This window comes from Labeo rohita, chromosome 10 (genome assembly GCF_022985175.1).
Source record: "Labeo rohita strain BAU-BD-2019 chromosome 10, IGBB_LRoh.1.0, whole genome shotgun sequence".
Taxonomy (NCBI): Eukaryota; Metazoa; Chordata; class Actinopteri; order Cypriniformes; family Cyprinidae; genus Labeo; species Labeo rohita.
This window is the reverse complement of record NC_066878.1, coordinates 1014871-1039380: the sequence shown is the minus strand read 5'-3', so window position 1 is coordinate 1039380 and position 24510 is coordinate 1014871. Positions and strand designations below refer to the sequence as shown.

Sequence of the window (24510 nt, the reverse complement as noted above, 5' to 3'; positions counted from 1 at the left end):
CTCTTATACTGCCACCAAGTGGCCAAGCTCTGCAATTTTTGTCCTGTGGCCTCAGATTACGCTCTTACATAAGTGTTCTGAGTTCGGCAGAGATATCTCAGTTACATACATTTTACTAAAAGTGGCCCCGGCCCTTTTAAACATTTTGGCGTCCCTTTGTGACGGTGAGTCGAAAGTTCAACTTTTTTTTGATAATTACTTATATTCACTTTGCAGAAAATCTTACTGCACTGTTTTGGTTCCGATTGGGCAAAAAAACTAAGGACTAGTTCGCAAAAGTAGTTTTTTTGAAAAATCCAAAATACCCGAAAATTTCTCCAAGGATTCCAATGACATAAGACAGTTGAGTCTGCGACTGACGGTTTAGGAGTTATGAGCGATTTTGTACTTTTGATCACTGTAGCGGCCATCAGGCCGATAAGGGCAAGCCTCGGTGATGCTGTAGATGGAGTACTAAACTGCAGTTTTTCATAGATGCTTCTGTAATTTAGGTTACAGACACATAAATACTCAGTATACTGTATATCCGTAACGATAGCAGAGAAATAGTGACCACTTAATAAAAACAGTTTCATAAAGTGATTTATTAAAGGCAACAGATTTCACAGTCTTTTGCTTTTACCTTATAATCTTATTCATCAAGAGTCATACTCACATCTTAAAAATAAAAGGGTATTTTTGCAGCGATGCCACAGAAGAACCATTTTTGGTTCCCCAAAGAACCTTCAGTGAACATTTCTTGAAAAAAAAATCATTTTAAAAGAACATTTTAAAAATCTAAAGAATCTTCGTCCACTATAAAGAACCTACATTTGATGTTTAAGGTTCTTTATGGAACCATCAATGCCAATAAAGAACCTTTATTTTTAGAAGTGTTTGTACTGTACATTCTCTGGGTGGATGAAGATAAGTTTGTAAATAGTTTATAACTTATAAAATCCCCACAGCAAAATCTGTTTCTGTATGTGCACAGTGTACAGTGACACTGAAGACTGAAGTAATCCTGCTGAAAATTCAGCTTTGTCATCACAGGAATAAATTACATTTTAAAATATACTAAATTAGAAAAAAATCTCTTTTAAATTGTCATAATATTTTTTGAATATTTTAGCACATCATGTGAATTTTCACGTCGCCCAATATTTGTGTCATTTGTGTCACCTGACACAAATTTGTGTCTTTGTATGTAATCTGCTTGCACAAATAATTAAATCTGCTTTTGGTGTGCACACCATTAGACTTCTGCTTAAATGTGAGGTAGATATAACAAGGGTGTTGTGCATGGTATTTAGTGCATTGGTTTACACAAACAGGTTTTGGTATCACCTGCGCAGCTGCGGCGGTCCGGGGCGAGTTCGTATCCAGGGTCGCAGGCACAATGGTAACTGCCCAAGGTGTTGACACAGCGCTGCTCACAGTGTCCATTATCAGGCTTGGAGCATTCGTCAATCTCTACATTACAAAAGACACTCAAGATCAGAAGGTCACAAAGGAAGCAAAGCAGTCTATATGCAATTAAGGAGTGTCACCTTTAAAGAAATTAGCTGCAAAACCAGCTTTGTTCACAGAACCGTCAGACACAAACTTCATCCACAGCTGGTTGGAGCTGCTCTTGATATCGTCTGGCTTTTCGTAGCCACAGAAGCGGCCCAGTAAAGGGCTGTTCTCCGAATCACCATCTCGCAGTTCCAGGTAGTCATACGCACAGTTGTCATGTTTCTCAATCTGAGTGTGAAAGCAGAGAAGCTCTTGAGGAAAAGATCATAATAGAAATGTTATTTGTGACACCTCTCTGTCGGAACAATCAATAGGAAACAGCGTAAGAATGCTTCACTGTCAGTACTGTTAATAAGTCCTTGACAACATGCTGAAGCCACAATATATCACAGGCATTTCATGGATTTATGTTTTGTACTCTTCAGTGACTTTTACATTTCATGACATTTCTACATTTATTTATTTCCTGGAGTTGTGTTACTGGTGTTACCATTTAACAAAAATCTTTTATTTTAAAATAATAATCACACTGATGACATCACTTGACTTCCTTCTTCCTATTTTCTAAAGATCTATGAAGAAAGGCCCATGATAAGTCCACTGTCCCTTTTCAGTTATCATAAATTTCTCATTTATGTCATGATTTCATATGAAGCTTTTTGTTGAGGTCACTGGTGTTACCTACTTTATTGATTTTTTTTTATTATTGTTTTAAAAAAACAATTGTCACTGCTATTACTGTCACTGGTGTTACCTTTCTTATGCGTGTCAGTATGTCACTGGTGATTCATTATGTCACTGGTGTTTATGTGTTTTTTTGTCACATTAATTAAATAAAACATAATCTCCTTATTTCTTGCATTTTCATTATTTTTCTGTAACTACTTGTACTGAAAAAAAAAAAAAAAAAAAAAAAAATTATATATATATTAAAACCTTTACTATTGCCAAAGATAAAAAAATACATGTGGTCTTTAAATAACTGCACAAAACAACAACAACAAAAAAAACATTAAGCTGTCATTTATATGTATTCATAAAATCAAAACTTAATCTAATAATGTGTTTAAGACCATTTTAAGACATTTTGCCATATCAAAAGTGGACATGGACAACGACCCAAATAAATACACGCATGTGTGTGTATTTATATATACATAATAAACATACACAGTACACACACATATATTATGTAAACACAATTTTTTTTTTTGGATATGATGAATCGTTTGACAGCCCTAAACTAAAGTACATTTTCATTATTTGCAAATAACATACAATTAATTTTCAAAATACTACATTCACTTTGCACTTCAGTATATTCTTTATGAGCATTTAATTTCCATAATAAGTTCTCTTTTTAAAAGTATGCTGAAGTGTGCTTCTTTTTCAGGAAAGTGACAAAAAAAAGCTCAAAAACAGAATAGAATAGAAAAGAAAAGAATTTTGATTCTATATAGCGCATTTAAGTGAAATGGTGGAATTTCTTTTATTTTGCATTATTAATTAAAATGTTAATTATTCTGTAATTATATTAACAATACTCATGCAGACACACATGATGTACAAATGACTATTTCCTGAGAAGGAACCTGATTGTGTATGTTATTGTGGTCTCAGACACTTTGTTGCATCGCTGTCTGAGGCTTGTTGTAGAACACCACATGACAATAACAAACAAGAAAACAAGACACATGTACCTTACCTCAAATGACTGGAAGATGAGGCCCACATGAAATCCCTGTGGTACAATGATCTTCCACGTGCACAATTTATTAGGCCGATAATCATCAGGGTAATTGGGTGACTCAATCTGTCCACTGTCTCTTCTCACTTCACCTCCACAAATAGCTGAAACCATGGACAGGACATCACTTATTAACTCTACATCAGTTCAGTGAAAAGGTGAGCCTCACAGCTGGTGATCAGTGGACTTATACCTTCATAGACAGCAGAGAAGCCTTTCCCCACCCAATTACTGCTGCTGCGAAATTCAATCCACAGTCGACTGTCTGTGGACACAATAGCCTCAGGTAGCTGGTCTCCACATAAACGGCCTAAAGCAAATGCAACAAATTAAATGAAAGACATTAAATGAAGACTCACATTTCTTCCAGAGGAAGAATTCAATTATGTAGTTACACATTGTTTACATGTCCTTCTTTTCAATAATTTTACAGCCAAGAGACGTTTTTTTTAATCAAACAAATAAATAATAAACATGAATTTAAGACACAAAAATGCAGAAATATTCTTAATAAATATGAGAACCTTTCAAAGGTGCATTTCTCCAGTATCCATCACGGATCTCCACATGATCGTACCAGCACAAGTGACTTCTGTACAGATCCATTGAAGTAAAATTAAGAATGATCTAACAAAGAAAGACAAAAACAGAGAAAAGCTGGGAGTCAAAACTGGGTCAGTATGAACATCTTATATTAATATTTTTGAAAGACGTCTCTTATTCTTACCAAGGCTGCATTTATTTGATCAAAATACAGTAAAAACAGAAATATTGTGAAATAATATTACAATTTCAAATATTATGTTGTGTATATATATATATATATATATATATATATATATATATATATATATATATATATATATATATATATATATAAAACAGAAATATTGTGAAATATTATTACAGTTTAACACTATTTCAAGACCACTTCGTACATATTTTACGAGGTGGCTAATTCGTGACCTCACACATATGAAATCGTACATTTTCAATGATGGGTAGGTTTTGTTTTTTTATTATTATTCAATATTATATATTGCATATCGTGTCCTGTGATGCAACTGCATAATTAGTCCAGTCTTCAGTGTCACATGATCCTTCAGAAATCATGCCGATTTGCTACTCGAGACATTATTGTTATCAGTGTTTGATATTTTTGTGGAAACCAATACATTTTTTTGCTCTTTAAAGAACAAAAAGTTCTAAATATATATTAGAAATCAATACATAACATTAGAAATGTCTTTGTTGTCACTTTTGATAAAAGTCAACGCATCCATCCTAGATAAAAGCATTGAAGAAGAAGTCACTTCCAGTGTCTTCCAAATTGTTCATGTGTTTCTTTCTTCAGCCGTAAAGACATTGTTTTTTGAGGAAAACATTTCAGCATTTTTCTCCATATAATGGACTGATATGGTGCCCTGATTTTGAACTTACAAAATGCAGTTTAAATGCGGTTCAATCGATCCCAAATGTGACCCTGGATCACAAAACCAGTCGTAAGGGTCATTTTTTCAAAACTGAGACTTATACATCATATGAAAGCTGAATAAATAAGCTTTTCATTGATGTACAGTCATGTGAAAAAGTTAGGACACCCTATTGAATTCCATGGTTGTCTGTATCAGGACATAATAAAAAAAAATATCTGGTCCTTGGCAGGTCTTAAAATTTGGAAAATAAATCCTCAGATAAACTTTATCACATGACATATCACACAGTGTCATTATTTATTTAAGAAAAATACAGCCAAGAGGGAAAGGCCATGTGTGACAAAGTTAGGACACCCTATGAGTCAATTACCTGTAGATCCACTTTTAGCAGCAGTAGCTTGAAGCATTCATTTTCTATGTGACTTTATCAGTCTCTCACATCGTTCTGGAGGAATTTGGACCACTCTTCTTTTCAACGTTGCTCCAGTTTATTGAGGTTTGTGGGCATTTGCTTATGCACAGCTCTCACCACAGCATTTGAGTCAGGATGAGCTCTGGACTTTGATTGTGCTATTGCAACACCTTGATTCTTTTCTTTTCAGCAATTCTGCTGTAGATTTGCTGGTGTGCTTGGGATTATTGTCCTGTTGCATGACCCAATTTTGGCCCAACTTTAGATGTCGGACAGATGCTCTTGCACTTGACTCTAGAATACTTTGATATACAGAGGAGTTCATGGCCAACTCAATGACTGTGAGGTGTCCAGGTCCTGTGGCTACAAAATAAGCCCAAAATGATCAGCCCCCCTCCAGCATGCTTGTCTTTTGGTATGAGGTGTTTGTGCTGATATGCTCTTTAGGTTTTCACCAAACTTGGCGCTGTGCATTATGGCCAAACATCTCCACTTCGATCTCGTCCGTTCAAAGGACATTATTCTAGAAGACTTGTGTTTTGTTCAGATGCAGCTTTGCAGACCTAAACTGTGTTGCAATGTTTTTTTTTTTTTAGAAGAGGCTTTCTTCTGCCAAGCCTTCCAAACATGCCATTTTTGTCCCATATTTTTCTAATGGTATTGTCATGAACTTTATCATTTAACATGTTAACTGAGGCCTGTAGAGTCTGAGGTGTAGTTTTTGGGTTGTCTGCCATTTCTCTGAGCTTTACATGGTCTGATCTGGGGATGAATTTTCTGGGACATCCACTCCTGGAAGGAGAGGTGTCTGTTTTAAATGTCTTCTACTTGTGAATAAACTTCAAATTGTTTGGAAATGGCCGTATTACTCTTCTCAGATTAATGGCAGCAACAAGTGCTTCTCTAAGATGATTGCTGATGTCTTACCTCCTTGGCATTGTGTTAACACATACCTGAAGGCTCCAGACCAGCAAACTGACAAAGCTTATGCGTTTATAGAGGAGCTCAGACTTGCTGATGATCAGTTCATCAAAGGTATTTGATTAGCAGTGCTTGACCTTGATTTACCCTGTTAATTCCAATGTTAACAGTAAGGGTGTCCTAACTTTGTCACACATGGCTTTTCCATTTTGGCTTTATTTTTGTTCAGTAAATAATGACACGGCGCAATTTATCATGTGTTGTTGTTCATCTGAGGTTTTATTTTTGAAATTTTAAGACCAACCAAGGACCAGTTTTTTTTAACGATGTCCGGATACGGAAAACCATGGAAGTCAATAGGGTGTCCTAACTTTTTCACATGACTGTATAGTTGTTAGGATAGGACAATATTTGGCCGAGATACAACTATTTAAAAATCAGGAATCTGAGGGTGCAAAAAAATCAAAATATTGAGAAAATCACCTTTAAAGTTCTTCAAATAATGTTCTTAATGTATATTACTAATCAAAAATAAAGTTTTCATACATTTACAGTATTACATTTACAGAATTTTACAAAATATCGTAATGGAACATGATCTTTACTTAATTTCCTAATTATTTTTGCCATAAAAGAAAAATCAATAATTTTGACCCATACAATGTATTTTTGACTATTGCTACAAATAAACCCCAGCGACTTAAGACTGGTTTTGTAGTCCAGGGTTACAAATGCGGTTGTAAACGATCCCAGCCGAGGAAGAAGGGTCTTATCTAGCGAAATGAATGGTTATTTGCATAAAAATATTACAATTTATATACTTTTTAATGTCAAGCTCTCTATTATAGAGTCCAAGAGTCCATCATATGGAAAAAAATCCCTGAAATGTTTCCCTCAAAAAACAATTTCTTTACGGCTGAAAAAAAGACATGAACATCTTGGATGACAAGGGGGTGAGTACATTATCCGTACATTTTTGTTCTGGAAGTGGACTTCTTTAAAAAAAAAATCTTACCAACCCCAACATTTTGAACGTACATTGTTTTAGATATAAATGCTTTTCATAAGCTGTTTGAAAAAAATGTCTATTTATTTCTATTTTATTATAATTTGACTGAAAGTGATTTGTGTGTGTAATGCAAAAAAGAAGGTACAGTGAAATTATCCTGCTCATATATGTGTACATATCCTATATAAAGTTCTTCTACCTTCTCCCCCCGGCGTGACCGATATCCTCCATATACAGTGAAGATGTGCAGCATATCCGTTAGGGTACCCAGGGGAGGAGAAGTTTCCAGTGCTGTCCTGAAGGCTCTCGCCACATCCTGTGCACAAACCAGAGTCAAAACCACATCGAGACAAACTCACAGATGCTTGACCTGGAAACCGGATCCTCTTATTGGAAAACAGTAGGAGCTTTGCAGATGGTAAGGTCAGTTTTAAGGATCATGCGTCCATTTTGAAGTGGGAAATCACTATCATTCCAGCTAAGATTAAAAGAGATGACTGCAAAAACAAATGCTTTGTTACAGGAGATAATAACACAGCTGTTTCATTCACCCACTTTACATGGATAATTAAACTGATGTCACAGTCACAAATGCATCTGTCAAAAACACACCAAATTTTGGAAGCAAAAAAAAAAACAAAAAACGGTCATGCAGTGATATAAGACCAGCTGCTATAGTACAAAGTTGCCTGAGATGTAAGGGCCACTTACTTGGGCACTTGTATAATTTTCTAGCTTGAGCGATGTCCCCTTTGCTCAGTCTCGTCCGCTGCCCGATGGGAGGTCGGACTCCATCAACTTCATACTTTGGCAGCATGGTATCAAGATAGATGCCCCTATTTTTCAGACACAAAAACAGTCCCCCATATTATTTGTGTTTTAAAGTAAGGAGAATGTATCTGAAAAACAATCATATTATATATTGAGGCAGTGCTCACAGTATTGCACTGAAAGTCCACAGAGAGTAAACACAGTCAACGTTAGGGTTATAAAACTGATAAAGAACAGACATTTTTCTTACGTCTTTGATTTGTTATGAGACCACAGTGACCTAATAAGTATTTTACATTTAACACCCGAATAATCCACAATTGTCCGCAAGTCACTGCATGCAAACAAATGCTACACAAGCCGTTATTAAATCTAACTTAATTGTGAACATGGACAACAAAACCAGTCATAAGGGTCAGTTTTTTTATATCCTGTACATACATACAGCTGAATAAATAAGCTTTCCATTGATGTATTGTTTGTTAGGATAGGACAATATGTGGTTGAGATACAATTATTTGAAAATCTGGAATCTGAGGGTGCAAAAAATCTAAATACTGAGAAAATCGCCTTTGAAGATGTCCAAATGAAGTTCTTAAGCATATTACTAATCAAAAATTAAGTTTTGACATATTTAAGGGTAGGAAATTGACAAAATATCTTCATGGAACATGATCTTTACTCAATATCCTAATGACTTTTGGCATAAAAGAAAAATAGATCATTTTGACCCATACAACGTACAGTTGGCTTTTGCTAAGTGTCTCAGTTGTCCAAACACATTTTGGCACCACTGTACATGATTAATTAAAAAAAAAAAAGATTTTTTAATGTTTTTGAAGTAAGTCTATGTTCACCAAGGCTTAATTTATTCAATCAAAAACACAATAACGACATTTTTGCCTTCAAAAATGCTTTATATTTTAACATATTTATTCTTGTGAAGTCTCCAGTGCAGTCTTATTTTTGTACAATTGATATGCAATTAGATTTGTTCATATTCTAAATTAAGATTTTTTTTTTTCATTTTAATCTAAGTCAAAAATGTCAGTAATTTTGTTGTTTGTCACTTTTAGTTTTTTATATCTATGCCAATGTATTTTTAGTTTTAGCTTATTTTGTGAAGAAGATGAAGAAATATTTTTAATTATATGTAAGTGTCCTAGGTGTCCAAACCATTTCTAGAGCCATGGCAAAAAAATTAAATCTCAATTCTTTCAGAACGTTTGACCGATTCTCGATTTTTTTTTTTAACTAGCCAACTTGAAAATCTAACTACAGCATGATCCAAGTAACTTTTTCTAGTTAAATTAAAATTCTACTTCAAGTGCACCAAACATGAAGTTGTCAACAAGATGTAAATGTGATGCGATCTGGGAAAACCAGTCGGATGTCGCGCTGGGATGTTTCCAAAACTCGAAAAATAGGTTGAATGTCATTTTTTGGTCAAAATTAGGTTTTCATTAAATTATTACTCTATAACATCTTGTCTATCATCTTTGTAAATATCTCTGCGAAATTCACTTGTTTAGTACAGAAAAATAGCCGTCTATTGCAGCAAGCAGAAATGACTGTGTCTTTCTCTTATGTTAAGAACGTGCTGCTGAAGTGCTTTCCCTTGACACCACAAAAACAGTTTACCTATCAAAATAAACCCCGTAACATATTTAAAAAAATTCACATTCTCCTGAGTAAACTACGGCACGCAAAGTTTATTTATTTATTTATTTTTTAATATTGTGAGTTGGCGGAGTGCAACAACGTAGTCTGAAGAACTGCAGCTGCTCACTTAACCTCTTACTTGTCTCAATCTGCTCAATCTTGGTGATGTCAGTGCCCTAAATGATGCTATAATGGACTATTTCACATCCAGAGATGGAGGATCGGATGATGAAGTTACTAAAGAGGAGGAGTCCAATGACAGTCTGTTTTATGCACAGTGCGGGAAGTTGCTCCGCGCTCGCTTTTACTACAAGGTAGGCTGCATTATTCGTGCTATCTAAACAAAAAAGTTAATCAAAAGTTCGGAGACTATGCCCATGATAAACAACAGAAAACAGACGTTCGTCTGTTTGTGTAATGATGCAGTATAGCGCTCCTAACTTGACAGACAGCTCTCGTTAAACTGGTACAGTGAAAGTGAAAGTCGTCTCACTTTAAACCCGTTTTTCTCAAAATTCCATTCTTGAAAATCATCGCTATCAGCCAACTTAAGATAGCCATAACTTTGGTTACGTTCAAGCTATGGACAAAATAAAAACAGTCTTGAACCCAGCTTCATAAAAGCTAAAAAGGTAAAATTTCACCATGTGTTGGGTTTTCCTAGATTGCATCACAAATGTACAAATCACTTTAAATATCTTTGCAAAAAAGATGCATGAACTACAACTACATCTTGTACAAACTTGTCTTATACATATTATATATTTAGAAATAATACAAGTAAAATGCTTTAAAATACAAAATCTCAAGTCAATCTAATTCATATTCAAAATGACTGAAGGTATAACAGCAGTAGACTATTATTAACTATAAATGTGCTGTAAAAACAATAAATAGCAGCTTTCAGCCTGTCACCATGATGCACCATGATATATGTGACCCTGGACCACAAAACCAGTCATGAGGGTCAATTTTTTGAAGTTGAGATTTATACATCATCATGCTCATAAATAAGCTTTCCACTGATGTATGGTTTGTTAGGATAGAACAATAATTGGCTGAGATACAACTATTTTAATATATGGAATCTGAGGGTGCAAAAATATCTAAATATTGAGAAAATCACCTTTAAAGTTGTCCAAATGCAATGCATTTTACTAATCAGAAATTAAGTTTTGATATATTTACAGTAGGAATGGAAAATGATCTTTACTTAATTTCCTAATGATTTTTGGCATAAAAGAAAAATCAATAATTTTGACCCATACAACGTATTTTTGGCTATTGCTACAAATACCCCAGCCACTTAAGACTGGTTTTGTGGTCCAGGGTCACATATCAGACATACAATAGTAGTTCTTCACAGGTTTTTTTTATTCGATTGCGCTGTTTTTCCATAGTTTTTTTCTATATAAATATGGACATGTTTAACTGTTGCACTCATATCTCTTGTGCACAAGTTAAAAGTCACTGTACATGATTATAACATCAGAGATCCAGCTTGCATCAATCAAATATGAAGCATATTTGATTGGCACCTGTCCAACTATGTAGTATTCCTCTCTGCTGCTCTTAAGACAGAATGATTGTTCTTTGCTGTCGTCTAGTTCCCATGACAACAGCACCCTGATGTTCAGCAAGTGGATGCAGAGTGGTCAGAGTGGAGTTTAATGCACCGCCTCTCTGGATTGCAACTCCCTGGAGCCCACCATGCATGCCAGAGAACAACAGCGCTACAGCCGGGCAATTGTCCAGGACAAAAGGCCTGGAAGAGTTTTATTTGTTTTGGCCCAATTCCAGGATCCCCTGACTGCAAAACGCTGGAGGTAAAGCCGCACAATGTGAATATTCCTGCTTTAGAGATAGATGTGAAGATTCTCTCAGACTGACTACGCACCTTAAAAGAAAAGCATTGACCCCTATGCATTTTATTCAAAACAATTTTTCACACTCTTAGAAAAAAAGGACAAAGTTAAAGAAGCAATAAAGGTACAAAAGCAAAAAGGTACATCTCTGTACCTTATTTACAGTGCTGGATAGTAACTGAGTTCATGTACAATTTTGCATAATCAGATTCTTAAAATTAAGTATTTGTAATTAGAGTTAATTAGATTTTAAAATGCTTGTAATTTTTAAGGATTACATGATTACATATTAAAGCTGCAAGCAGCGATGAAAGGGCCCTCGCACCCGGGCTCACCGCCGATCAGTGGAAAATGGTGGGCACTATGCTTTTCACATAGTAAATTTAGGAGAAATATGTCAAAGTCATTTAGATGTGCCAAACTTCGTACTGCCAGCTGGTGGCGCTATGCCTGTAACTGAATATTGGCATGTGGATGTCTTCAGGCCAGCGCTTTTGTCAAACATATGAAGTTTGGTGTAGATTGAACATGGCACACTTGAATTAGTGTAAGACATGATATATCCTGCTGCCAACAGGTGGCGCTGTGATTATAACTGAATATTGGCCTTTAGATGTCTTCAGGTCAGGACTCTTACCAAACATGTGAAATTTGGTGCAAATTGGACATTGCATGTTTAAGTTAGTGTAAAACAAGTCATATCCTGTCGCCAGCAGGTGGCACTATGATTATAACGGAATATTGGCCTCTAGATGTGTTCAGGCCAGGACTCTTATCGAACATGTGAAGTTTGGGGCAGATCAGACTTTGTATGGCTGAGTTATAGAAACTTCTATTCCCATGGCGAAACATCGAATTTTGTCAGGCTGCCACGGACACGCCCTTCAAATGAAAACTCAAGATCTTCACAATTTAACATGGCAAAAGCCTTTAGATTTGACTGACTGAATATAATGTTGATTTCATGAAATCTCTAGGTGGAGTTTCTTACAGCGTAAAACATGTCACTTCCTGTTGCCAGCAGGTGGCGCTATGACTATAATTGAATATGAGCATGGCCATGTGTTCAGGCTAGGACTCTTATCAAACATGTGAAGTTTGGGGCAGATCAGACATTCTATGGCTGAGTTATAACAACTTCCTTTTTCATGGCGAAACATCAGAGTGAATGGCCACGGACACGCCCTCCAGTGAAAACTCAAGATTTTCGCAATTTAATGTCAAAAGGGCTTTAGATTAGACTGACCAAATTTGGTGTTGATCTTAATAAATCTCTAGGAGGAGTTCGTTTTTTTCTTGTCGCCTGGAAATGGCATTTTATTGCTGAGAAAATTAAAATAGAAAAGACTTCCTGTTGGGTTTCGGGTTTTGCTCAAAGAGACTTTTTGTAGGTATTGGTGTGTTGCATGTGTGTACCAATTTTTGTAATCATCTGTGAAAAGTGACCTCGAAACGCACTCCGCTGAAAGTGTATAGGTGGCGCTTATCGAGCCATTTTGCCACACCCACTTTCGAAAACACATATCAGATGTAAATTTTCATGCCAGTTCTGATGCGTGTGCAAAGTTTCATGACTTTTCATGCATGTTTAGGCCCTCAAAAATGCGATTCATTTTGGAGAAGAAGAAGAAGAAGAAAAATAATAATAATAATAATAAACAGAGCAATTCCAAGAGGGTCCTCGCACCACCGGTGCTCGGGCCCTAATTAGTCACACAATGGCAGAACATCATTCATAATTTACCGATTCACTATAATTATTTTTCTCTTTTAAATTTTCAAAAAGTACACATTTATGATTTGCCAAAATGGATTATTTAAAACAGGTTTGATAAAAAATAATCTAAAAGTAAACTAAAAAGAACTAGTCAGAATACATTACCTAAAATAAGTAACCTAAATTACATTACTAACTACGGTTTTCATTATGTAATCTGTGATCAGCAATGGACTACAGTTTGTGTAGGTTAATGTGTAATTTACACAGCCCTGCTTATTTATTCCTAAATGGTACATATTAGTACCTTACGAAAGGGTACAACCCCAGTTATTAACATTTTTTTTGTGCATGGCCTTTAAGGATTTTTTAAAGTCATTTTGATTCATACCAGTTTGTTAGTGAATCACCTAGACCAACTAGTGAATACATTTGACTGATTAATGAAAAATAAGAACTGAAAGGACAGAAATCACAAATCGAAACAGCACTATGTTGTGAGCAGTGGCGGCTACTGGTCTGTCAAATAGGGGAAGCTCATTTTCGGCCTACATCATAAAATTGTCTATTTATTTATTCACAAGAATGTGCCTTATTGTCATAAGTAAGTCACAATGCAAACAATCGTAAAAAAAAAGCTTTAGTTTTATTATGCAAAATATGATGTATTTTTTCTTTTAGTCAGATGCTACTATATAGTATAAATATTTTGCAATTTAAATAAGGTTATTATGGAGATTTATTTATTTATTTATGTATAAAGTATTTTAATAGAAATATAAGGTTTCATTATGTTATGTTAAAATTTTTCAAGATTACAAGATACACTATATATAATATATATATATATAAATCAGGTCGACAATTTATAGTCATCCTCCATGTTATATTTAATGTAGTAATCTATATATATATATTGATTACTACATTAAATATTGAATGAATGAATGAACGATCTAAAAAAAAATTAAACTCTGTAAAAGTGAAACAAGGAATGTGGTGTATAATTGTGTGAAATGTATGATGAAAATCAAGCAATTTCGCCAAGCAAATATAAAGAAATAGGTTGCAGCAGTTTTTATTTCGACTGAACTTGAGAAATCCGCGATGGGACTGAGCGCGAATAGCTTCAGCGATTCCTTATAGTACAAAATCGCTGTCAGTCAAAAGGAGATGCAATCTTTCGACAGACCCTCCAATCATCACGCAGAAGCTCGGAGTCCAGGCCAGCCCACTCCTCATTTGCTCCTCATTCACCCCCAGAGACGCTGAGCGTCCGTGGGCGGGACATAATCGCAGCGTTTATCCAATGACCGTCTAGTTTCAAAGCACTGAAAAAAAACGTTCAAAGCAGCCGCATTGAAGTCAATGGACGCTGGGCTTCAACGTGGAAATGCACTGTGACGCTACGGGAATGTATGAGAAGAAAATCAAGTCAGCCGACCTGCTATATCTAACTGATTTTGAACGAACTCGTCTTTGAGATGAACGTTTTCTAACGCATTTTTAGTCAATAAAATGTTAATACAATAGTACATAATTTGACCATTAATTTTGTGACATTATAGGGGAAGCTGAGCTTCCCTTGCAGTCTTAAAGAAATCGCCACTGGTTGTGAGCAAGTTTTACTCCACAGAAAGATCATTATCAAGCTAAAATAATTTAGAAACAAAATTCAACACATTATACAGAAATAAATGACATTTTTATGACCATGGGAACACTGAATATAGTATTACAGAGTTATGTGACTCTTTACAGAAGCTGACCAAAACAACCTTGAAAATGAATTCTCTTAAACAACATTATTCTAGCTGTTTTCAAACTGTCTGCGAATTTTCAACATAGTCAATTCAGAGCAGCTTTCTGAGACCCAAAAGAGCTGACCAAAGGACACTCTACCTAAACGTCTAACTGCACTTCAGCCTTGGCTGCCTGTCTGAATTCCTTCCTGCTTGTCCTAAACAACAGGCCCCCTCAAAGCAGCTGGCTGGATCTCCATCCTCAAGCCACTAACAACAGGTTAGTCAGCGGTCTTTTAGAGTGCCAAGCCCTCAAGTCCCACTCTGTCCCATCAGCTCAACATTTGTCTTAAAACAAAACACTAACACATACAATGACGTCTCTGTCATTTGGAATTAGTGTAGTGAAATTAATATTTGTGTTTTTATTGTTTAATGTGTTGAAGGATAATTAATGGTTGATTTTAAGTTATAAGTGTCAGTGGGAGGCTGCATAGTCAGACTGAAGTGGTATTTAGCAGAATTTGTATTCATTTGTACACTGTACAAAAAAAATGACAGTTGTAAATAAAACATTACAAAAGTACATTTACAAAAAATATACTATTTCAGTCTTTCTGCAATCAAACTTTTATGTCTAATTTATTGCGCTACTTGGTATTTCCTTTTAATTACTTGAAATTTACTACAATTTACATTTACATGTTATCAGGCTGTCTCTACAATAGTGTTCTTATGTACAAGTTACATAAAAGGCGTATGAGTCCAAACCTGGAAAAGGTGTTTCTGGCGTAATGCATGATACTGTCAAAATCGTAAACCTCCCCTAGCGAATCCACATCATCTGGCTCCATCTTTATGAAATTGTACTCCTGACCTGTGAAGTACAACATAAGTTTTATCACACTCTTTACTAAATCCCATGCAATAATGAATTATCCGGGATTTTAGATGTAGTGTAATGCGTTTAAGTTATAATTCTGGCTATAATTACCAGCTACAGGAAAATAAGAAGCAGGGTCAGAAATTAATATTTACCTCCGGTATTGATTTTCAGTGGCATTTTTTTACATTTGTGAGAACTATTTTTATAATCACCTTACCGTTATAAAATTGTTATTATTATAAACTACTATGTTGTCTTTAATGTCAAATACTTAAATTTACCCAATTACTTTTTGTAAACTGTTACTGTCATTAACAATAGACTGTTTAAAATTGCATCTAAATTCTACATGTAAAAAACAGGAGCTCATAGTGCTGCAATACTATGACAAAAATCATTACTGTAGATTACCGTTCTTTATATTGTAATATAACATTTTCTGTATATGATTTTATATTGAAAACATTCTAAAACGTTTTTGTTTTGGGCACGTCACATTCTGTCTTCATAGATAAACATGTCAGTCCATGACATTAGTCAAGTCTAGGACAAGTTATGCAAAAACTCCCATTTTAATCACTGAAGCTACGAAATTAATCTATCATTTGCATCATATCTACACTGTGTTGTTTATGATGAGGGAATTCTCGACCTTGCGCAATCAACAACAGCTCCGGCGTTTTCAGCGATGACTAATCTAAGCACTTCTAATTGGCTAGTGCATTCTTAAGTTCAAAAGAAACGCGTTTGATTGGTTATAAGCCTTTTTGCTTCAAAAAATAGTGTGTAAAAGCAATCTGATGTCAATGTAATTCTGCGAATTGACACTTTTCATTCATTTTCACATGCCATTTTAATTGTGACAGCCGTAATATGCTGTTTAATTGTGCAGGGGCATTTTTGCCCCTTTGTCTTGAATTTATGGGGCAATTTTTTTATTTTGGTGGCATTTTTGCCACAAGCTCTCATTAATTTCCAACCCGGATAAGAAGTCATTCTACAGCAGTTTGTAATAGAGGTTTAGATAGTTATTGTACCTGGCTGGATGTTTTCTCTAAATATATCAACATGGTCATCCCGGTCTGGTCGTGTGTGCTCGTGCCAGAATCCAATGACATGTCCAAGTTCATGCACCACGATGCCAAACTTGTCACAGTTCTTCCCAATAGATATAGCTTGTGGACCTCCACCTCTTCGCCCGACAAACGAGCAGCACCTTCAACAAAGCCAAAGTGGAGTTAGAAAATGTTTTTCAACCAATCTTCCAAACACATTTGGTAAAGTGGTGAATAATGCTTGACCCTACTGGAATTACTCAGTTTCTTCTTCTTCTCCTCACATTTTTGAGTGCCTAAACATGCTCGTAAATTTACATCTGATATGGGTTTCAGAAGTGGGTGTGTCAAAATGACTCAATAGCGCCACCTATAAAATTTTGACAAAGTGCCCCTCAAGCTGTTTGACATACATGTAAGAAATTCTGTAGACACATGTAATACGCCAAAACCTATAAAAAAAAGTCCCTGGTACGAAGTCCAAAACCCAACAAGGAAGTCTGTTATTTTGAATTTTTTCAGTAAGTTTTGTGCCGTTTGTGTGATTTTCAAGGGTTGTATTTAAACAAACCCCTCCTAGAGATCTAAACAGATCAACACCAAATTTGGTCAGTGTAATCTAAAGCACTTTGTGAGATTAAATTGTGAAGATCTTGAGTTTTCGTTGAAGGGCATGTTCGTGGGGGCCCGACAAACTCGTTTTTTTCACCATGAAACAGGAAGTTGTCATAATTCAGGCATATAATCTTCGATCTGCCACAAACTTCTCCCGTTCAATAAGGGTCTTGGCCTGAACACATCTAAAAGCTAATATTCTGTTATAATCATAGCGCCACCTGCTGGCAACAAGAAATTATTTGTTTTACACTAACTTAAACATGCAATGTCCAGTATGCACTAGACTTCATGTGTTTGATCAAAGTCCTGGCTTGCCAATGCTCAGTTACAGTCATAGCGCCACCAGCTGCCAGCAGGAAGTTTGACACATATAAATTACTGATATATTGCTCCAATATTTTAAATATATAACATATTGCATATTGCACACCATTCGCCGTTTTCCTAAAGCCACCAAGTGGAGTATCTGTACTTTGTTGCTCTGTTTTGCCAAACGACAGTCAAGATGTTTCAGTCAAGGTGGTTGACATTGCTGTGAATGTTGGAATTAAGTTATCTGGAATGGCAGAAGATTTACATCGGCTGTGCTTGTCTGCGACCTTATGCTGATTTGCGCTGCCCTTTTACCTTGCTAATTTGTGCAAAGGGCCAACCATCATCCGTTCAAGTTCATCCGTCATCATTCAGTCTTTTGATTCAAAGCTCAACTTAGTTTAGCTCAATTTAAAGGAGACAAACGATGAGCTAATTGCAGCAAACTCCATTGTCATTCAGACCTTGAGGTCAGGATCTGCCGCTGCTGAGAAAATAGGGTTTTGCACTGACTGAATCTGAAGTGAGGATGTTTTTGTCAAAGGCAGCACAAGAACTACTGGATTGTGAACTGTGTAGTGACGTGGCTGTCAGAGCCATGAAAAATTCCTCTTTTTTTTTTTCAACTAATAGCCACATATACACTCATAGTCAATTATTCATTCCATTTAATAAAAACAAATTCCATTCAATTCCATTAAAAATTAAACTGGAATGGTGATTAGTGATTACACATAATTTGCTGTAGATGATTGCCAGGGTGTTGCTAAATGGTTGAGTGCTCGCTTACCGTTCAAATGTTTGGGGTCAAAAAGAAAAGAAAGGAAAATAATGAATGAACAAAAGTAATTGGAAAGACATTTATAAAGCTACAAAGGATTTCTGTTTCCAATAAATACAATTTTTTTTACCTTTCTTTTCATCAAAGAATCCTGAAAGAAATTAAATCACAGTTTTTACTAAATAATAATAATAATAAACGTTTCCTGAGCAGCTAATCAGCATATTAGAATGATTTCTAAAGGACTACATGACACTGAAGGCTGATGTAATGGCTGCTGAAAATTCAGCTTTGCATCACAGGAATAAATTATGTTTTAAAATAAAATCAAATAAAAAACAGCTATTTTAAATTGCAATAATATTTCACAATATTACTGTTTTAATTGAGCATAGGAGACTAGGCTGTGCTGGCAATTGAATATCGATTTAGCAAATTCCTATTAGTTTTGGATGCATTAGTGTATATTCAAATGAAGTTTCACTGAAAATGACACAAACCACACTGCAGCATCTGATGGGAGCCGGATTTGCTCTAGAAGAAAACTTGTTTGTGCTGTCAGTGCCTATAGAAAGCCAGATAAAGAAAACTGCTGAAAAGATTGGAGCTTTTGAATGCTGGCAGGGATGTGCGTTTCTGTGCATCAGGGAATGAGGGAGAAACTGGAATAATCAATATGTGTGGAGGGACATTAATGGGGAGCAACAGATGTCTCTCCACAGACATGGGGAAGACGTGAACTTACCCACAAGGCCGGATGGTAAAGACGATATAGCTCTCCTCTGTGCTTCTTTCCATGAAAGTCACGCAAGTGTGTTTCTCCCAGTGACGCATGGCTTGTTTGAAAATGGCTCGCTGGCTGCCTACAGGGGTTTGGTTCAAATCAGTAAAAAAAACTGAGGTCCTCTTGATAACACTTTGAGTTAAAGCGCCAACTGATTAAAAAGGATATTAAGGCTTTAACTCTTAGTTTCACAGACAAGGCTTCAGCCTAGCCCTAGACTAAAATGTGAGTCCGAGCTGTTTCAACAGAAAGAAACTTGCACTGACTGATCTTAAAATATATCAGTGCCTTTGTCTTGTCTCAAGACGCACACCAGTGATGTTTTCCCTAAGGCACGATTATAAAAATGACTTAAATGTCCTAATTGAACTATGACCTAATCCTAAAACAACAATTAAGAAAACTGCACTGGAATATTAGGAGAACATGCAAAAAAAAGCACAAAACAAAACAAAAAATAAAATAAAACAAAATAAAATATAGGAACTTACCACTGAAGTTGCTACTAATGACATAGGGTATTATGCCATCTGGCCAAACTCTCTCAGGTCTGGCTGTGGCTGCTCTCCGTCTGCGTAGAAGGCTTTTCTTGGCCAAAACTGGGTCGTCCTTTGCATTGCCATTAGCTGAGGATCTGTTTGCTAGGGCAAAGACAATACTTCAGACAAAATATACTTACTCAAAATATTTTATAAAATTTGTAAAGGCTTGATTGCACAGATTCAAGTATTTAAAGGAGTTCACTTCCAGAACAAAATTTGCAGATAATTTACTCACCCCCTTGTCATCCAAGATGTTCATGTCTTCCTTTCTTCCGTCATAAAGAAATTAGGGACTTTAAGCAACAGCTTCTAATGGAACAGCTACGATGACCGAAGTAGGCTGTAACCCCACCGTAGTCGAGAATGTAAAAATCATTAAGCAACTAGGTGCTGTTGCCAACAGCAGACATATCTTTGTACAAATGAAAAAATCATTAAAATATTATTATTTAATTCAACAACATATCACACAGATTAAATGAAAGACTAATGGTAGAATCGTATACTGATGGAATTACAGTGGTATATACTATAAAATGTAACATTTATCTGCCTAATGTGGTCTGTGACGTTTTAAAGACTATGGCAAACCAGCTGTTCTCCCGTAGTAGATGGCTGAATAGAATGTCAAATAGATGTTAGCAGTTAAAGTCACAAATGCGCAATACGACGTTGGAATGCCGTTGCTGTTCCATTAGTGGCTGCTGCTTAAAGATATTAAGATTGGAGTTTTTCGACATACCTTAACTGTACTGAACTGGAATACACAGAGTACATGCAGAGCTAGACAAGATGGGCATTTGAGGTTAAAAAGTATATAAATTGTACATTTTTTAGAAAATAACTGATCATTTCGCTAGATAAGACCCTTCTTCCTTGGTTGGGATCATTTAGAGCCCTTAGAAGCTGCATTTAAACTGCATTTTGGAAGTTCAATTTTAGGGGATTGGATATGGAGAGAAATCCTAAAATGTTTTCCCTTAAAAAAAAATAATTTTCTTTATGACTGAAGAAAGAAAAACAAACATCTTGGATGACAAGGGGGTGAGTAATCTGTAACTGTTTGTTCTGGAACTGAACTTCTCCTTGAATCATCAATGCAATTTTACAAATTACATAAGTAAATGACATAACATATTCTATTAGATTACACATTAAAATAATCGGATTACTTTCAAGTTACTTATTACTTTTAGAATACTTTTGACCTAACTCATAGATTGGAACAGGATCATTTTTGTAACATATTAATCTAAAAATTAAAAACCAAAATATTCCATTCTTTGTTTTAAACAACATTAAGTGTATTAAACGTCACATTAATGGGGTTTATGAAGGAAGTTGATATATAAAAAAAATATTTATTAAATAATAACAATGTAGAATTAAAATAAACAATTTTCAAAAAAAAAAAAAGTCAAAAACACATGAACACTAAGAACAATTAAATATTTTGTTTACCTGACCATCTGAGAACCATGAACATGTTGTTAAAGATTACCTTCAAATGATCTAATTATACAAATGACATGTAATCAGTTACTACCCAGCACTGAATTTATGCTTTATAACCATACTCACCTGAATCAGGTATAGAGATGTTAGAAGTGTCATTCTCTCTTGCATCCAAATAGCTGGCTTTAAGCAAGCGCAAGTCCTCCTCATCTAAAGCAATGTCGCCCAGAAAAGCAGCTGAAACAGAGTAAGAGCATATCTCCAGGTGAATTTCTCAAGCAGCATGCAACCCTCTGAGACGGATGAGGAAAAAAATCTCATCATAATGAGAAGCATTCAGCCCAGCTTAATGAAGTTGTGTATAGGTCCCCAGAAACTAAATCTGGGGGTCGTAAGGGTAAAGCCACAATAGCTCCCTGAAGTCACAGCTGCAACTTGTATGCCAGTCTTAACTCTGACTTTTAATGGATGCGCTCCCATACAGGTCAGTCAGGATGTGGGGAGATACTGAAAAGGAACCACACGCCAGCAGCAACACCCGAATAAAGACTTTTCTAATGACCACTATGCAGTTCAGCCAGAAGCCATTAATATAACAAAGGTGTTGTGGCTGTGAAGGGATTTGAATGCATTTTACAGCATTAAATGTACAAGGTTATTCTCTGTGCTACTTTTTCTAAGAATTTATTAGCGGTCTTTCAGCAGAGGCTTTCCATTTTCCAGGGATTTACAGCATACAGTAATTGCATGAATGGTCCCTTGACCAAAAATTAAGTGCTTTCTCAAAGTTTGTGAATTTAGAAACTCTCCTGTCTAGAAAATCCCCTTTGCAATAAACTTACAACTTAAATGTTAATTGTCTTGTTAGTTTGGTTTATAATCCTTTATATTAACTAGAGCTTCGAACTTTAAGTCGACACAATCTTCAAACCACTGTATTTGTTTGTATATTAAAACATTCTCCATGGGTGATGGAAGAAGTGCAAACCTTTCCAACTACAAAAAAAACAAAAAAAAAAACAAAACAATGTTAACAATGTTAAAGCTCTATTAATCTAAATCTAAAGAGCAAAACATTGTCTGTGAGTAAAAGCTTAAAGTTTTCTCATACAATTTACTGGTGAAGACGCAAATCAAATGTAAATGGTTCCATCAATAACTGAAACACAATAACCATGTTAGTTATGCAACAAAAGCCCCAAATAATTTTCTTTCCTGTTTGGATGTACCTCCTATTTTTTTATATAAAATATATTATTTTTTACATTATAGGTTTATGTTACCTTCTCAACTTTTCAGAGAGCTAATAAGCAATATAGCAATAAATCCATTTTTTATATCATGGGGTCTTTCGTTTCTAGTACTTATTTTCATCCTTTATATTCTGTGAAGACATTATAACTGCTATGCTTGAGTGGCTGTGAACATTCACATGTCTGGGATTTGTGACCTAGCAGCAGAATTTTATGTACTCTGCACCAGCAGGGAACACTTATTTTTGTAGCCTGGCAGGACATCTTATTAAGCCTGAAACATTTGCTAAACAAACCCAACAACACAAAACCCCATGAGCATGGTTCGCCTCCCTTGAGGTTTTCAACCAAAGCTGACAAATCTATGAACATGCTATAAAGCAGGGGTGGCGAACTCCGGTCCTGGAGAGCCGCAGCCCTGCAGAGTTCAGCTCCAACCCTTATTAAAACTCACCTGCCTGTAGCTTTCTAGTAACCCTTCAGACCTTGATAAGCTTGTTCAGGTGCATTTAATTAGGGTTGAAGCAAAACTTTGCAGGGCTGCGGCTCTCCAGGACTGCCGTTTGCCACCCCTGCTATAAAGAAATATGCCCACGCCCTATAGTCACACTGTTCTCTAAGTGTCAAAAGAATAAAGAAACAAGTCACAGCACACCAATTTCGAGGTGATGCAGTTCCCAATCAAAGATTAAATTTAACCTGCAGTCTAAACAGCTTGACAGATAAATGGCCATGTGTCACTGCTGTTCTGCTCAAAACTGAAAGTGCAGGGCCAACAATTACATCAACGCTTCGCCCATATTGAGATGACAGTCGATGTATTGACAGAAGATCTCAGGCAGAGCCTTCCTACAATTTGTTCCTCATAGCTGTATAAAAGATCAGCGTGACTAATGAGAAAATTTTTTTTACAAACACGAATAGGTTTTTAGTTCATTATTTGACATAAAAAGTAGCAATACATCCGCATTATAACTTCTTTGTCAAGAATGACACAATAAAGTTGCATTAACTTATTTATGACCTCTGACCACACAAGGTCCTACACCTAGATTACAATCCATTACACTCCGTCTAATATAAAATCCATGTCTTACATTAACCTGTGAAAAAAGTAAAACGTGACCATGGACCACAAAACCAGTCACAAGTGTCAATTTTTTGAAATTGAGATTCATACATCATCTGAAAGCTGAATAAATAAGCTTTTGATAGGATATGGCCATATTTGGCTGAGATACTTTTTGAAAATCTGGAATCTGATCATTTTGACCCTTACGATACTTTTTGGGTATTGCTACAAATATACCCGTGCCACCTAAGACTGGTTTTATGGTCCAGGGTCACAAATACACTGGGGATCTATTTATAAATATTTTATGCACCTTTTTAATTTCAGGAATGCTTCTTCACAGCACACACACATATATTATATAATCAATAACTTTTATTTTGAATGCGATTCATCCCGATTAATCATTTAACGGCACTAATTTAAATCAACAGAAGATTTATTATCCTATTGAAAGTGCTAATTCAGTTTGTAATGTAATCTAGGGAGGGTTCACTTTTATTGAGCTCACACTGTAAATCTTTAAAGACATCTAAACTTTTACTCCCTCACCTTCTCAATCCAAACAATTTCCTTTCTGAAAGGGATGCAAATAAGGGACTTCAGATTAAAAATCTGCTGTTCTCTTTGTCTCTCTGAATCTAGTCATTACCACTAAATCAACTTCAGCAGCAGCAACAACACAGTAGTCGTTCCTCTTCCAATTTCCCAATTCAGTACTTCTCTTTGTTAGCATCAAATTAACTGCCTCAGTTTAATACTGGCTGGACCAAACCAAATTCCTAACAGGTTTCAGTGGCCTGAAGTCCACTTCATGCTGTGAGGATAATGAACAATCATCTGAAACGATGGGTGGCCCTGTCAGAAACAAATGTAATTATTGTACTTCTGTGCTTTGACTGGTGACCTGGTGAACTTTCAACATGCATTAATGCATTAATATTATCCACCTTATTCTGTAACATGGAAGTAA

At 35.7% G+C, this 24510-nt stretch overlaps 1 protein-coding gene across 1 annotated transcript in view; it reads right to left on the bottom strand.

Moving 5' to 3' along the window:
* Positions 1 to 24510, bottom strand: part of bmp1b (bone morphogenetic protein 1b) — a 33152-nt gene that overhangs the window by 7008 nt on the left and 1634 nt on the right. The window contains exons 2-14 of the mRNA XM_051121640.1: positions 21339 to 21449; positions 19707 to 19856; positions 19177 to 19294; positions 16703 to 16881; positions 15551 to 15656; positions 7734 to 7858; positions 7198 to 7338; positions 7029 to 7081; positions 3769 to 3871; positions 3438 to 3554; positions 3203 to 3348; positions 1530 to 1725; positions 1327 to 1452 (exon numbers count right to left, since the gene is read on the bottom strand). Coding sequence (XP_050977597.1) covers positions 1327 to 1452; positions 1530 to 1725; positions 3203 to 3348; positions 3438 to 3554; positions 3769 to 3871; positions 7029 to 7081; positions 7198 to 7338; positions 7734 to 7858; positions 15551 to 15656; positions 16703 to 16881; positions 19177 to 19294; positions 19707 to 19856; positions 21339 to 21449 — 1671 coding nt within the window. The remainder of the gene's footprint in view (positions 1 to 1326; positions 1453 to 1529; positions 1726 to 3202; positions 3349 to 3437; positions 3555 to 3768; positions 3872 to 7028; positions 7082 to 7197; positions 7339 to 7733; positions 7859 to 15550; positions 15657 to 16702; positions 16882 to 19176; positions 19295 to 19706; positions 19857 to 21338; positions 21450 to 24510) is intronic.